The sequence below is a fragment of the Lampetra fluviatilis genome, chromosome 7, assembly GCF_964198595.1.
Source record: "Lampetra fluviatilis chromosome 7, kcLamFluv1.1, whole genome shotgun sequence".
Classification (NCBI taxonomy): domain Eukaryota; kingdom Metazoa; phylum Chordata; class Hyperoartia; order Petromyzontiformes; family Petromyzontidae; genus Lampetra; species Lampetra fluviatilis.
In genome coordinates this window covers 7,730,135-7,747,736 of record NC_136281.1, presented here as the reverse complement: position 1 = coordinate 7,747,736, position 17,602 = coordinate 7,730,135, and the positions used below count along the sequence as shown (strand labels likewise).

The 17,602-nt window shown below is 40.9% G+C and overlaps 1 protein-coding gene across 2 annotated transcripts in view; it reads left to right on the top strand.

Annotated features, from left to right (window-relative positions):
- Positions 1–17,602, top strand: part of PLCB1 (phospholipase C beta 1) — a 183,850-nt gene that overhangs the window by 34,261 nt on the left and 131,987 nt on the right. For both annotated transcript variants that reach the window (XM_078858355.1, XM_078858354.1), the window contains exon 3: positions 7,069–7,137. In XM_078858355.1, the coding sequence (XP_078714481.1) occupies positions 7,069–7,137 (69 nt within the window). The remainder of the gene's footprint in view (positions 1–7,068; positions 7,138–17,602) is intronic.

Genomic DNA, 17,602 nt, shown 5'->3' with positions numbered 1-17,602 from the left:
TTTTCCTTTGGATATGGTCATTAAGTCATTTTTGCTCAGTAACGCTGCCATGTCGGTCATCGTGATTGTGCTTCATGCCTCTCCGAGGTGTTTTCAGGCGGTACCGCATGTTCTTCCGAACAATGTCCGACGTTCCGCTCCATCTACAGGAACTTAATTAAATTTAAACAAAAAATACCTTACAGAGTTATATTGTTGTGCACATCTAGAATTGGAATATTTAAGTTAAGATTCAACTGAAGACTAAGTTGGAAAATGTCAATACAGCAAATGTATATTTTATTAGCGTTTGTGTTCTTTCGTTGAATATAGTTGCTTTAATCCAGATTGTGTAGCCTATGGGTTTTCATAAATTCTCAATTGGCATGTGCAATGTCCTCATCAGCTATAATATTGCTTATCAATCCCCGGTGTGGCCAAATTATGTCATTCAAATGTTCAAAAAAATAACACTTAAATTTAGCTTTTAAAATGCATTCGTGGTTGCAAGGTTTTATTACATATGTAGTGAGTCCAACTGAGTCGCAGACGTTGTTCTTTAGAGGCAACACTTTTATTGTAATATCAACACGTTAACACGAAGGGGTAACTGCCCCTTCACCAGATACAGCCTCGGGTGGTGACCACCCAGCTAACGACTCTATGCGTAGGAGTTACAGCTACGAAGGGTCGGGCCCTCACTTGGGTCCCCGACCACGCGTTGATGCCTCGTAGGACGTAGAGCTTCCAGCTTGTAGAACAAAGAACCCCGGTCCCTCTCAGGGACCCGCCTTATATCCCCCCCACCCCCCCCTTGGGGCCGCTCTGCCCTCGGCCCCGCCCGCCTTCTCGAGCGTTCCAGCTCCCCCTCGACCCCTCCTCGGGAGCTCTTCCTGGACACGTGATCACCCCTAGCCCCCCCACCTGGGGCCTTCTCTATGGACACTCCGGATCACGTGTCTACGGGGTCAACCAGAGTGCCATGGCCCGGGGCAACCCTGCCCCTGGGCTGACACTCTCCCACTCCCCCTTGTGGGAGCCCGCACCACACGCTATGCGTGGTGCCCGCGCTATCCCAGCGCTCACCAAGCCCCGCTAGGGCTGGTACTACACCCACCGACGGGGTGTACGCGATGACGGTGCATCATGTGCCACGGCCCTCCCGGGCCGGCACCACGCAGTGACATCCATGATGTCACTACACATATAGAGTAATGGTTGTTCTTAAGGGCCACTGTATTTTGGAATTAGCCTGAAATATTTTTGAAGGGCAAGGTAAGGTTTGGGACAAAGTAGAAAAAAGGGGACTTTTGCTGGAGGAAAGCATAGCAGTGAACAACGTTCCTTTACCAGTAAAGCAGATTTGTAATCAGAAGGACACTTTTCTCTGGAGAGTTTAATACAGAGTGTATTAATTTACTTACGCAAGTCCATGGGGCTTTTTCATGATTTTTTCTTTATCTTATAAAGATATTAGATGTTAGATTGTTGTTGAGCACTACACACACTGAGCTGCAGTAGCTTACGGCAATGCCCAAAGCTTTCTGGACATACAACATTGGATTTCACGCAGACAAAAAATATGCTATACAAAAAGCAGACTCTACGCGTAATGGACAGGTTAAAGCCCCAAGGTAAACATGACCTTTGAGGAAAAACACAAATGTAAATGCATGGCACTCCATCTGTTATGCCTTCTGGCAGAAAAGTGACTACGACAGCCATTGTCTACGATATTGAAATCCCAATAGGGTATCTGACATTTAAGGAGCATATTCACATTACTTTTCCTATCCATTGATTTATTTTATAATTAAACTCCTGCTGCGAGGTTGTGAGATTATCAACAAATGAATTATCTGCAATAAGAAGGTACAACGATCGTTTTCGTCCGTCTCAGATATTCAGGCTGTGCTCATCTCCTCTTTAGAGCCCTGAGCCAGTAGTGGACATTCCACATTCCTATGGTGGGGTAAATCTGTCCGTAGGACAACCAGAGTTGAATTTCTCATGAAGTAGTACTTATTTTATCGACCCCCGAGGGATGAAGATGGGCTGCATCAACCCCCAACCAGGATTCGGACTCCCAACCTTTCAATTGCGAGTCACTCGCTCTACCACTGAGCCCACCTGCCTAGAAAACAGTTATTTCGTTTTGCAGGTACAGAGTTCAAAGGAAGTTTAATGAATGATGATCGTAGTGCCGCTGGATATTGTTTATGTAGCTGTGCAGAGCGTTTCTAAGGAAGGACCTCCAGCACCGTTAACATTAAAGACATGAAATGCATATTTTTGTATTATGAATTATACCACCATTCAGAGTGTTGAGTCAGATTGAGGATTTGGTTGGCAATTAGTATAGAATAATATCGGTGTCTCAGGTATAGCCTCATCTGAATGAGCAATGTGTTTTTCAAAGCTATAATTGAATATAAAATCCCATAATCTGTCAGTATGACGTCTATGAAATTCATTTTAATAGCATGCTTACATAGCTTCCACTGTAACTCTTACAGTTAGTTGATCGGCAGGTTGTGTGCGGTGGGGTGAAGTGTGGGCACTCCCACCTCTTCCAGGACATCTGGCCAGTGTTGAACAGTCGACCAAAATACCCTCCAGAAGTGTTCTCTCGAGTGGGGAAGCCTTTCTGCCAGCAGTGGCATGAACACCTTCGATTAGCACCGTTGGCTACGTACGGTTCAAAATAAGTTCAACGAGCATTGGCAGGGCTTCACCTTTACCTTTTGGGTTATGGAATCCACTAACGTATTACGTATTTTGTTTTTTATTCATTGCGACTCTTATTACACCACCCTGGTTTCAGGGTTCAGCGTTGAGCACGGAACAACATTATTGCACAGTTCACACTACCTTTGCAATGGGTTTCAAGAAGGAATGGTGACTTGATGAAATAATTGTCACCCAAGGAAAGTACATTATTGCCGCTGGTGAAGTTTGCTGCTTGCTTTGGAGGTTTGTTTTCCCTTGGCTCTCAACAGAATCCCCTTGCTGCCCTTTTCTATGTACTTCCCGGTGAGACTTTGGGTGCTGAGTGAACAAATCTCACATACAGTCCTGGGTACTTTGACTTCAGGGTGTCTGAGCACAACTCTTCAGAATCATCACAGCCACTCACCTTGCCTGTCCTGCATTTTCAGTTGCTGTTGCCATTGATCATCTGCCCAACTTACACTGTTATTCCTCTACCGTAGCGTGCTGCCTGTACACAGCTGAAACCGACTTCTCATATGCATGTTGCAAAATTTGACTCCAAATCTAGATTTGAAGTTTTCGTGCCTGCAGGGATCCATACTCTTTGGTTCTTTCGGTAAAGTTACGTAGGTATAAAACAAAATGAATTAAATCATGACGTTTCAAATGTTGTCTGCCCGTTATTAACACACACACACAAGTACTCCGCAGGAGGATGGCTGCAGGCAGCAGCGCATGGCCATTGTTTGAGGAAATTTACAGCCTGAAGCCCCAAACCAAAAACCCGCACCTGGCTCTGTCAGTTTGTTACACAATCTCAGTCGACCAACAACCCTGCCTTCACTGATATAGGGTACTATTTATTATGTTGTTTTCCCATCAGTTGTAGTCGATATGCACGTGCATTTAACATGTTTGCCACTGTACTGTATTAAATATGTCCGACGTATAGTCCTTTATTTATAGCCTTGTGCGAGCCCCTTCAAATTAAAACTCTAAATGTTAACAAAGATTGGCAAATGGTTGAAATCCGAGGTAAATCAGTGCCTACTGAAGGTTTCCAGGTGGTTCTCAGAGGTCAGTGTGCTGTGCTGGTACGACTAAGATCAACTCCGTGTGTCAGCCAGCTAGGATTAAACCGGTTCTTAAGCAATCACGTTAGATTTGAATTTCGATTTAAAGCTTTCGTGACTGCAGGGATTCATCTTCTTGGTTCTTTCGGTAAAGTCACGTAGAAGGGAAATAATAAAATAAAACATAATAAAATAATTCTCACGACGTTTCGGCCACAACGCAAGCAGATTGGTGTTCATTCAGACACTGTCTTTCCGACAGACCTGTTCTTCACCTGAGGACGGCTGCTTGCGTTGTGGTCGAAACGTCGTGAGAATTATTTAATAATGTTTATTTTTATTTTCCTTCTACGTGACTTTACCGAAAGAACCAAGAAGACGTTAAATTTGATCGAGATATTTTACTTAATTTGGCTAAATTCCAGCTCTGAAAATATCAGTCGAATTGTCATGCGACAAACACCCACCGCAAGAGAAGTGTTATGGGAAGGTTTGCACCCGACTGTGTAAATTATTGGATGCACAAGGGTCACACTGCTCTGCAATATTTCCAAATGGATTCACTGTCACAGCACAAGACATCGATAGCACACTGGAATGTAAAATTGGGGAAAAGTTACGATGAAAAAAAGCATTAACATTTTTTTTTCATGGCATTCATTTCAGTGGGTTTAGAAAGTTTATTCTATCAGCTGGGTTGGTGATTCAGCACGTTTAATTAGGACGTAAATAGATTTTTGGAGCAGAGAGAATACATGTAAATGTGTTCCCGACCTCTTGGAAGTAAAAGGAATAATTATTTATTTATTTGATGAGTTATCCAATCTTTATCACCAATGAAATAACAATATATAATATTAACAATGAATAACAATATATAATATTAACAATGAAATGACAATAGAAAATATTAACAATGAAATAACAATAGAAAATATTAACAATGAAATAACAATATATAATATTAACAATGAAATAACATTATATAATTTGAATAATGAAATAAATAGCTACAGAACAAAATATACTGAAATTAAATGGTTTCGATTTAAGACAATGTGAAGAAATTTGAAACTTTAGTTCATGCAGCGATATAAACATTAGTAATGTTTGTACTTGCTGTTTAAATGTATTTTCTTTGAGATATTTGCACTTTTCCCCCATCCGTCCCCCAGGACTGTTTTGTATGCTACATCTACCGGAGAAAATTATATATTATTTTAGTTTTTCAATAAAAAAAAACGAATTGCAAGAAACTCAGAAAAAACTACCACTGCAATTTATATGCCATTAAATTATAAAGTTTAAAACTGTATAATGATGTGGAATGCAATAAAACAGTTCCTGAATAAATAATTACGGTACAAAACTTTATCTGCACTTTGCATTTAAAATATTCGCAATATAATATATATAATTACAATACAGTAATGTAATTCGCAATTTAGCAAAATGCCTATGACGAAAACTTCCATGATACACCGATGCCATCATATTTCAGAAACTAAGCAGGATTGAACCGAGATAATGCTTGAATGAGTGACCACCATGCATTAAAAGACTAGTGTCCGTTAGAGTTGTGGGCATTAAAGTGCAGTGCAGCAAAATCCATTGTGGCTTTGAACTCCCCACCACCTTTGCACTGCACTGACCACACCAGGCACAGGGAAAGCCCTCATTCAGCAGTGTATTTACAAAACGGGCTGTACACACGTGATACGTGCTCGAGCGTAATACTATCACACACAAGTTAATATATAATGTCAGCGATATTGGCCTTTCTTGATAAGTGGAATCACTCCAGCACGTCGGCGAACTCTAGAGCTACGTTGAGTGCTTTGCCAAAACGTAACTTCATTAAGCTTGCTGCACCTTGTCAGCACTCAGCGGCTCTCTTAAATTATTATACATCCGTAAATAATGGGGGGGCTGTAATGAGGATATAATAGATTGTGCCGGCAATGAGAATAAGGTAGGATGTGAATTTAATAAGTATAACCTAAGAACGTCCCAAAGGTGATTAGTTAATTGGTAACAAGCTGCAGGTCAGTCAGGAACACAACATAGCATCCTGATTGAGGTGCCATAGCCGTTTATTATTGAATGTTGTGTTTCTAAACAACCTCAGGCCATGGAAGTATAGTTTAATCCCCTCTATACTGTGCACGTGATTTGCTCGCCTGACCTGTTCACATGCTGCCTGCCCTTAGTGCAGGTCCACCTTGATGTTTGTTGGGGATAAGTCTTCATTTAGGCAATGGGATTATCTCACAGCAACGAAATCTCAATACAGTAAATAGAAGATAGAATTATACAACAGCTCCAGAGTAGAAGTTACATTTGGCTGGTATTGCATTGACCAAATGATAAGTGTATGTACTGTGTATCAGGGGTCCCCAAACCCTGGGCCGCGGACCGGCACCAGTCCGTGGCCTGTTAGGAACCGGGCCGCACAGCAGGAGGTTACTGTGAGTCCACGCGTGACCCGCCCATGATTTTATTTACCACTTCCGTCCGTGCCTCTTTCCCGCACTGCGCACTTGTCGCAGTTTTGGTAAGCCCACAAGCTCTAACCCCTAGCCAAAATGAGTAAAAAACAAATGTCGCTGGAGAGCTTCTTTGAAAAGGGCGAAAGACCCAATGATGACCAAACCCCCGGTCCGTGAAAAAATTGTCTTCCACGAAACCGGTCCCTGGTGCCAAAAAGGTTGGGGACCGCTGCTGTATATAATACATTTTTATTATGGAATCCCCTATGTTGATTCCCTCTGATGTTAAGCACACTAGATATGCAATTCAGAGGTCACGATATTGACGATCTCCTGGTGCAGCAGATGAAATAATGGGCAAGTTTCTTACATATCCCTGTTTCAGGTTCACCCAGCAATATAGTCAATCGGCGTTTTGCTTGTGGTCAGATAAAGTGTGAGTTCTCGCACCTCTTTCAAAAATATCTGGCCAGCCGGGAAGGGTAGACCAAAATACCCTCGAGAGACGGTTCTCTCAGGCTCTCTAGAGTTCCCTACGGTGGAGGCTCTTCTGCTAACAGTGGCATGAGCAATGGCTGCCTCTTTACCTATTAATAACAGAATCCGCTAAAGTATTAAAGTGAATTGGTATTTATAAAAGTTGACAAATAATTAGCCTTTTTGCATAGTCATGCCGTGATTTAATAAAGCCCTTGATGTTCTTACAGCTCACGGTGAATGTTTACCTTGTATGGTGCACAATTTCCAGTGAAAATGTCTACTTTCTATATTTTTTGCTGTTAATGTAATGAAGCCGTTTCTCTATTACATTCCAGGAGACGGAGTGTCTGGATATCACCAGCATCAGGGATACGCGCACAGGAAAATCCGCACGGACTCCAAAGGTAAGATGTGCTAAATTCAAGGGCAGATAACTGCCCTTGTCCTCACTTCTCATGCCTTCTCCCCAGCCCACAAGAAGCAAATGGCACGCTGACAACCAGAGCTTTATTCCCCCTGGAACATTCTGGAACACTATTCCGGAATTATTTTAGCACGCCATATCCATCTCATCGGATTATAGAAATACAGGGTACAATAATATAGGATATTATATTCCAATAATGTAGGATATTAATATAGGATATTATTGTATGGATCGGTGTACCTTACACTGTGGTGGTAATGCCTTATGTCGATAATTCATACTCCAAGGCAGCCGAGCAGTGATCCAGAAAATATCGAGTGACATTAATCCCTGCTGACCATAATTTGTGGTCAAAAATATAGATTCCAATATTTATTTACTTATACAGTATATGAAATGTTTGACTATTTATTTTCTTCAGTTTTTATTTTTTACTTTTTGGACAATTCATACACTCAACCAATTCAATTGCTTTCATTGAGAAGCAAGTTGGAGCACATTGAGATGAAGGTTACTTGTAAGGTAGACCTGGGGGAAAATGCAGAGAGACAACATTCACAGTACACAAATGTATTGCAGAAAACAAAACACAAATGTCAATAAAACAAAGTGAGCACGCGTACATCTAAAGAGTAATAAGGTTTCTGTCAAGATTAACACCTTGTTTTCTAGGAATTGTGACATAAATGTGATACGTTCTTAATTTTTTCTTAATTTGTGCCCAAATTAAGTTGTGCCCATGTTGTTCTGCATGGGATGAGTTCGGGACAGACCAGGTCACAATAACTCGCTGGAACAGCATCCTCATGTCATGTGCTGCATATATGCCTTATCACAGCTTTAGCAATATTGACTTATTACAGGTCAACAATCTAGCTATATTTAAAGATTCTCTTTTCACCACTAACTAATTTGCAAGTACTCCTTAATGATAGCAATTACGAACACAGAATGTATACATACATTACATGTACTCGCACAATTACACAATACAGGCTTAAATTTCATATTTTCTCATATATATTTAATATATTTGCCATTACATCGACATAATTAAAAGAATACAACACCATTTTTATTATACATTTTCATGGGAATTATTACAATGTACTGATATTTGTAGACACAATGCTTTCAGTGTTGAATTTTTATCAAAGGAATGCCAAGGAACGTGTTTTTTCCCTGGTTTTAAACATGCTTGAAAATGTGTACCTTTTATTTACTTTGCGTGATTGGCTCAGACCTGGACGTATAGGAGGAGGCAGTGCACATTCCTCTTTACCGTCGTTCAATTCATTATTATTTGGGTAAAGCCACGTGGCAACATTGCCCCCTTCCAACAGGCTAATGCCCACTTGCTGCGTTCACCTTGTTCCGCATAGGGACAGCTGCCATTCAGGGGCATCCCATCGGTAAAAAAAAAATCCTGCCCTGAAATATTGACGACGTTATGAGCACGTCATAAATGCCAGTGTGCCGTTGTTTGCTGTTCTAAGTTTAGTGTCTAAAATAGGATCATGAAGAAACGTATCGCCCATCTTTATCACATGTTGCTGTAAATGTTCGCCTGTATGTAACATTAAAACACTATAGCGGGTGACAGTTTTATAATGCAATTGCATTCCTGTGTTTAAAAATACCTTCTGATTCAACAGTTAATCATGAAGCCAACTCTCTTTTTAAGTCACTCCAATTATTAATAGCAAAGACCGAAAAGAGAAATGGTGCTCTTTGCATTTAATGTTAACATCTCTTACACACGCTGGATAATGTGGCCACATCTGCTAAGAAGGAAGAGGTTACAAGGTTCCATGCAGTTAAAATTGGACCTGTACACCGGCTGGAATGACTCCAAATCACAGCCAACTTTATATTCTTTCTTTGACAAAACATAATGTTTACCCTGACCATAATAACATTCCTCTAAGACTTTGCATAAACTGTATGGATGTGTTGGATTTAAGCATATCTTGCCAGAATGTGAACAGTCTCAATACTGTAAACAGTAACATTGTGAAACATATTGTAAACAGTTTCTTTTTGTTTCGTACTTTTTTATATTTAAAGGATTTGGTTTTTAGTTAAGTACATTTTCATGGTACAAAAATATATTGATTTGGTGTCTACCAGTAAAATGAACGTGCACTCTGAAACTTGTGATTAGTATATAAATACTTTTTGATTTAAAGCTTTCGTGACTGCAGGGATTCATATTCTTGGTTATTTCGGTAAAGTCGCGTAGAAGGGAAATAATAAAATAATAAAAATACAAATAAAGAATTTTATTGTTTTATATTTTTATTATTTTATGATTTCCCTTCTACCAAAAGAACCAAGAATATATAAATACTATCATCATCAGTCACGTTCTATCCACTCCTGGATGATGGCCTCCCTATGACCGCACAATCCCATCGTCTTCTACATATATGCTACTCATAGTTGCTCCATCTCTGGGGCCCATTGTCCATCAACCCTTTCTTGCAATGTATCTTGCCCAATCCAACATTTCCTAACAGTGAAAACGATATTATCAGATTCATGTGTTGCGTTTTCTTTCTCTCAGTGTATTTTCCAGTAGCTGTCTCTCCCTAATTTTTCTAGACTTTCAGATTTTGTGCCATTTTCTCGATAAGTTTAAATGTAGCCAATCCACGTGTGTAGTTTGTTGTCCTTCCCCCACACCTCCGATTGGCACAGTTGACTACGTACGGTGCGAAATAAGTTCAACATGCATGCATATATACATATCAGGTGATAGTCACTAATTGAAAACTCTCCGTGTTGGGCGCATTGGTTTGTTGTTTTCATTAAGAAAAATTTCCAGAAGCACTTTCAACTGCTCTCTCATACTCAATTAAATACATTTTCATACAATGGTCAAGCGGGATGGTATGTGATAATCACTTGTTTTTGGTGAGAATCATAATGATATGTAATTGTTTAATTGTAGAAAAATAGTTACTAAATCTAGCATGTTAGCATGGCGGGTCGGCCTCTTTATTGTCTATTGTTCGTTTCTCTGATAAGAGGCGAATGCATCTGCTGGGATTCTTCCCATCAGTTTTGTCTACTGTGTTTATTTTAAATGCGTTTAGGAAACATTCCAAGATTAAATTAATTGATTCCTGTGTTCGTTTGTAACACACGCAGATGATAAACAAATAAAAATGACACATGCACTCAGAGAGGAAAATAAAAATGAGTGTGATACAGAAATAGAAACATCACTTTGTGTATCTGCACAGTAGTTGTGTCGTTATTATTGTTGTTTTTCCAAAAAGGCAATGTTCCAGTTTACAGTAGTATCCACAGGTATTATACAACATATCACCTAGCAACTACTCTAGGGGGCTTCAATTTTTGTGGTGTTCCGTAGGTGACAGTTTTAAACTGTGAGCTATTTTGTAAAATGTAGCCTATTTTTGCAATAAAAAAAATAGAAATTGCAAAAAAGAGATTTAATATTTTCACATAATAAGCACAATACCATGTTGGTTCCTTCACAGAAGAACTCGTAATACTACCATTATGTATAAGAAACCCAATATATTAATTTGCTTCGTGATTAATTGTAAATTATGGTTTTAACGACGTCCATTTCACTCGACATTAGTTGCAGTGTTTAAGGTGGAGCTAAAACCCTTAACAGGGGGGCCCAGGGTGAGATAAGGGCTCTCGTCTCCCACCCCGTATTGCCATACGCAAGAATAAATAGAAACATAATATTGGCGTAATTCTTCATTTTCACGTGAAACCGACAGCATATTTACATCGGAGCCTTTGCACGAGTAACACAATTAACGCATAAAATGAGGGTGATTTTTTGCGCGAGGTTGTATTCACGGCATTGCCATACCGGCACAACGTCTCGTAAGCACCTTCATCCCCAATCCCACTCAGGTCACGGGGAGCGCGAGCAGCAGCGCGAAATGTGCGGTGTGCGTGCTATAATAATAGTGAAATGTGCGGTGTGCGTGCTATAATAATAGTGAAATGTGCGGTGTGCGTGCTATAATAATAGTGAAATGTGCGGTGTGCGTGCTATAATAATAGTGAAATGTGCGGTGTGCGTGCTATAATAATAGCCAACGGCTTGGGGAATCGTCCTCCAGGTGCGACAGAAGCCGCCAAGGATTCCGCACACTTTCCTCGCCGACGATGTCCGTAAACGAGATGAAATTGCATATCCTAATGCACGGTATTTGTTATCCCACACAACGCTGTTTATAAAATGCAAGGCTTTATATCGCATCATATTCTTCACCGATCAGACCAGCCGCGATCAATCAACTTGCCTTCCTGAGCTGTCGGCATCTCTCACCATCCTGCGTGGTAAACTATTAAGCTACTACTATATTTATTTGACCAACTAAGGTCCATTGAGCTATATAGCTCTTTTTCAAAAGCGACCTGGCCACAAATGATAGCTCAATGAAGTGGCTTATCATGTGGAAATGTATAGCAGCCGAATACTCTTAAACGCATGTTTCTAAATGTGAAGGGAAAACCAGAGACCCGGAGAAAAAAAATCCACGTGACCACAGGGAGAACGTGCAAACTCCAAATATACCAGGGTCAGGGTCAGGAGCGAACCCAGGGTCAGGGTCAGGATCGAACCCAGGGTCAGGGTCAGGATCGAACCCAGGGTCAGGATCTAGTTTAGACATCTCTCCACGACCTGCCAAATGACTAACTGAGAGTGCACCCATTCGTGCTCCTGCATAGACAGAGGGGTGGGGATTTAAGAATATTGCCACATTTGAACTGCTGTGCCAGGAGATCGAACCGGTGACCTCTACATTGCAAGCCCAGTGTGTTTATCATTACACTGTGGCAGAATCCTGTGCGTACTTTACGTAGCTTTTCAATAGTATTAAATAGCAGACATGCAATTACATAAACATGCATGGTATAGGTTTAATGGCTGATTAGTGGCATAAAGAATATAGATAATTATTATTGAGGAAATCCACCAACTATTCCAAAAGGTGGAGGTTTGTATTGTTTGTTGTTTTACGATGAATACCTCACAATAATTTTTGATATTTCTCTCAAGTAAAATTTTTTTGCTTTTGAATTCCTGCAGTATTTAATAAATTGGCCATTTATACGTAATATATAAACATATACTTAGACTATATTAATGTATTTTTATATTCAAATAAGTGACTACATTTGACCGTTCAATGATAAATTGTTTGAATGTTGTATTTATTTTTAAGGCAGCACAGGTAGAAATGTAGTTTGGAATTCCTAATGAGGGAAAATAATCTTAAAGTCCACAACCCTGAGTCCAACACTCCAAACAGCTCCTATCTTTCTCTTGCAGAATTTCCTCATAGCACCAATACTTTGAGCTTGTGAGGCCTGCATTCTAACGTATCAATCACTGTGGAAATTGGGGGGTGGGGGGGTAGCCTTTTTATGCACACATTCCTCTACGCATGGGGACCTTGTTAAAATTTTGAGCAATATTTTTAATGTGAAGTTTAAATTCACCATTTGTACAAACACTAAAGTCACCGTTTACCCACAGGTGTGAAATGCATGATAGAAAAATACTAAAATATTGGAACGAATGGTGGAAACTAAGTATGTACTTTGGCATATAATGGGCATAATAATTGCAGAGAAAATATTGTGTGACTAAGATGTCCATTCTATTACATTAATATAAATAATAAGGTTGGTTATTTTATTTTCACTATTTTATTTATTTATGTAACTATCAAACAGTGTTGTTGAGGCATTTAGCTGACCATTACCCTTCAGAGTTTATTAAATCAACATATTGCTTTTTAATCAAATGTCAGTAAAAAATTTTTTTTATAAACAAATGGCTTGAGTTTCTGGTTCAAAAAGTGTTTTTTTAATCGCATGATTCCTCACCTTGCTTGTAACAATCTCTTTGCTGGAGCCAAAATGCAATCTCCTTGTCAGTAGCAACTGCTGGTACTACACACCAGATAACATTGATCATACTTGGGGACAAAAGTTAAAATATATTATTTTACTGTGCTACGGAGTTCAAGACTCATGCTCAGAAGTTTGAGTTCAATTTCCAGTCAGGGGATGAGTGCAAATCATCCCTTTGGGAATGAATAAATTGAGTAGCACTTTATTGAAAGCCATCTGTGGTTGTCCTTTGAGAGCACATGCTTGTATAGAATTTCCGCTCCTGGCTCGGGGCTGTCCGTGGAGATAAGCGCCACACAATAGGGATACTCTGACTTTTCTTTTTACTTTGAGTAAAGTGAAGAAACACTATCACCAAACAACTTCGTCACATACTTGGAAAGAGTGATGGATGCCATTCAGGACGGCACAGTAATATGTGTGCAAGGAGAAAGAATAAATGACTTGAGATTTGCGGACGACATAGATCTGATGGATGAAAGTTGCTTAGTAGTACTGCAGGAAAGTGTCCATACGCTGAATAAGTCAAGAAAGGATGCAGGACGGAGGATTAACGTGGAAAAGACAATTGCAATGGTGTCAGGAAGGGAGGACATTGAGAAAGAAGTAATGATAGAAAGCAGCAAGGTTGTGAATGTGAAGGAGTTTGTATACTTGGGAAGTCTACTGACATGGGGCAACGACTATAAGAAAAACGTACGAGTGAGGATTACAAAATGCTAAATGAGTAATGGTGGATTCAATAACATCTGGAGAAGCAACATGCGTGTTCAGTTCAGCTTTGTATGCCTGCGAGACTTTGACATTTAAAAAGACTAACAGAGAGACGATATTGGCACTCAAAATGTATTGCTAGAGAAGGATACTGCATCTAAGCTGGACCCAAAGATTGACCAACGTGGTAGTAAGAAAAATGTTGCACACAGAAGAAGGCCAGATGCAGGCAGTGATGATAATGTAATTGGGACTATTTGGACACATATGTAGGATGGACAATAACAGAACATTTTAAGTGTGCTGTTTGGAAAAATGGAAGGAACCGGAAATAGAGGAAGACCTAACAGAAAATGGCTTGACATTAGAGGCTGGTGCCAGAAAGATGTGGCACTCCTTGAGCATATTGGCACAAGGCAGGGGAAAATGTAAACAAATGTGGAAACGTGCAATGGACACCTACGGGGCTATCTGCCCATGGGTCGCAATGACGATGATGAAAGTGAGAAGCCATCACAAAGCATGCACTATATTATGTGAAGTGACAGCCCTCCTAGAAATGCTCGCTCACTCCACTACTGGTGGAAACACCTCCACGAAAGGAGTAACCGCTCGAGAAGAGGTGGTAGGTAGTACCCACACCACACTTTACCCCACCACCACACACTACCTGCCAATCGACTACCTGTGGCGTATCATTTGTACTGCTGGGTGAAGAGAGGTGGTGGGATTGAACCGGCGACCCGTATATTGCAAGCGCAGTGTGCCAAACATTACAACATTGCAGCATCTTATTTGAAATAATGCAGCACGGAGCTTTGTGGCAAGGCAACATCGGGCATATGTGTGCAGGCTTGGTCAACTGTGTTTCCGAAATGAAACATTGTGGAATAGAGCAATTCTAGCTTGTCTTCATTCTCTGATAAAGTAATTTTTTTAGTCCATCTCATGTGATTTCCTACATGCACCGTGAATTATCCTTTAAAATAAAAAAAATAACAAACTGAGATGAAGCTAAAACATAGCACTTTATTACATTTTCTGGTGAGGTAAATTTCCTCGAATAAAATTGTAAATAATAGCAATTCACATGGACAAAAATATCAAGGTTGGGGTGGCCTTTATATTTAATTTAATTCACAACGTAAGTGACCGGCAGAGCACTGCAAGCAAATTGCATATTCCAAAATGCTTTACAATGGTACGTACGTTGAAAGAAAATTCAGATTGAGTTGGTGTTTATTGGTGCCTGTGGGTGACGAGCACAGCGTGGGGGAGGTGGATGCCTCATCTGTTTTTATTTTATTTGACGTCACTAAGGAGTCACGGGGTTCAGTCGGGTGACACAGTCCTAGTGAAAACTGACAGTGCAAATAATGGTATGGCAAGATAAAATGCACGCGTGTGTGCTTTCCACTCGCACTGTGGACAGTCAGCAGCAAAAAGTAGATTCTGTTTTAACCAAGCCACTTCCTTACCTCTGGTCCAATTGCCCTGAAAGTCAACCTGTTTTGCCTCATTCTACCCCTCTCTCTCTCTATCTAAAGCCAAAATCTCACCCCATTTTTTGTATCTAATCATAGAATTGTTAGTAAAGATAATGGAGCAACTCACAGCCTTTCACCAATCTATTGCTGGATAAAGCATTCCACATACCATGTCAGTTATGGGGCATATTGAACTATACTTCACCACACTGGGTCAGTGCTGGAAGCAGAGTTGGGGCGGGGTGGGGGCAGAACTGGTTCAGATATCACTTTCCACTTTCTGCTTGGAAATTCCTGTAAGTATCGTATGCTGTACCTTCGAATCCACCCTGAATGATTACTTACGTGAGTTATTCCCATGTTAAAACATTTATACATCTGTGCGTATGCATAATTTATCTGTCCGTATGCTACAGCAGAGGTGTAGAGAATTTCAACAGGCCCTGCATCTCTCTGATTTATTGACCCGGTCAAGGCCTATGATAACATCAATAGACCAGGGCTCTGGATTATTCTTTGTGCTTTTGAAAGTCCCAGACCGTCTGCTCACAATCAGTAAAGACCTTCAATGGTGGGCAGGCCTTGGTAAAGTTGCATGGCCGGGTGTCGTAACCATTTTCTGTTCACCTTCGGATGAGACAGGGATGTCCTCTCACCCCAACATTATATAACATTGTCTTTGATCATGTAGTTTGAAAAGGTTTCCATGGATGTAACAGTGGAATTTCCATCTGGTATAGATACAATTGGAGGCGGATCGATGCCTGGGTGTGGTCAAGGGATGGCTCCCTATTGGTCAACCATATTATGTATGCGGATGATCTGGTGATTGCTGTCCCCTCTGAGAAAGAGTTAGAGATGCTCCTGCCGAATCTGGAGCATGCTACTAATATTTGGGGCCTTATCATCAGCCCCACAAAAACAAAGCACCTATCTGGGTATTTTATGTCATCAAATGCTCCCCTCCCTCAACTCCCCATGAGGGAGGGGAGCTTATGACTAGCTCCGGTTTGGCAGCCGGGGTCTCATTCTGAATCAGTCGAGCGACATTATCTTTTCATCAGCTGCATAACACTGTTTGGAAGCTGCCTTGCTTGTCGCTTCATGCAGTTATGCCATTCCTTGCTTGCAAAATGTGGAGTCCTCTCAAGGATAATCTGCTGGTTTAAAACATTCCAGGCTAGCCTGCCTACGACCCATCCTGGCTTTAACCATACTGGATTGTGTGAGGAGTTCACATATCCTGAAAGATCTGGACACAGTCCCATGAGTGAGCTCCTCTAGCAAGTGAAGTTGTATTGGCTGGCTCATGTACCCCAAATGCCCAGCCAACACATGACCAAGCAGCTTCTGTTCAGCCAGATAGATGGGGCCAAAAGGACGTGGCATGGCTTAGAGAAGAGATGGAATGATGCGGTACAGAAGGATGTGAAGCCGAGTGGACTAGCCGATGACTGGTACCAGCAGTGTCAAGATCAGCCTCTGTGGATGAGGTTCGTTAAGGATTCTGCTGGGGAGTTGGAGGCAGTTGCCCTCCAGCAACAACGGAGGGCAGAGAAGTGACGCTCACAACAATGTGCGGGGCACTGGGTAAATTAAACGCAGACAGTTGGCAAAGTGGGGCGCACAGTTGGTGCATCTGCCAGTGATCTCAGTCAACCCATGGTCTGTTCCATGACCTCCTGCCAGCAGGCCTTTGTGGTCTCAAAGTGCACCTAGCATGCCGCAGGTGCCATGATAATGTCACCACCACTTAGTGGTGAACCGCGGTTGTTATAATGCATAATTGTGTGAATGAGCATCTCATATTTTGGTTCTCCTGGTGGTTTCAGCGGTAGTCATGCTGGTCCAAGTGTGCCTGGTAGTAGTTTTGGTATGCAGATTGGCAAGACCCATTGGTCTTCATCCTGTTAGAAAAATCATATTTGTTTCTAAAAAGGAAATCGCATTTCTAGTCCAATAATCATAAAAATTGCCTAGCTATGCTCACCACTAATGCCTGGAAAATCAAACTCAGGTAGCCAGATTCATGGTGTGGTGTGCGAACCACCACACCTTTTCTCCACTCCTTTGTTAACGTATACACATTGTTAGTAGTATCACTTATCCTACCAACCACACAGACATGCATTTAGAGGAATAGGTTTACTTTTGAATTCATGTCAGCTCAAATGCATGTATGCTTACGTTATAATAATAACCTATGCAATCATTATTGTTGAGGGTTTACTCGAATGTTACCGTGCCCTGAAAATTAGTCTGTGCAAAAGATATAAAAGACAATGCAACCATGCGTTCAAGTCCCATGATGAGCCAAGCAAT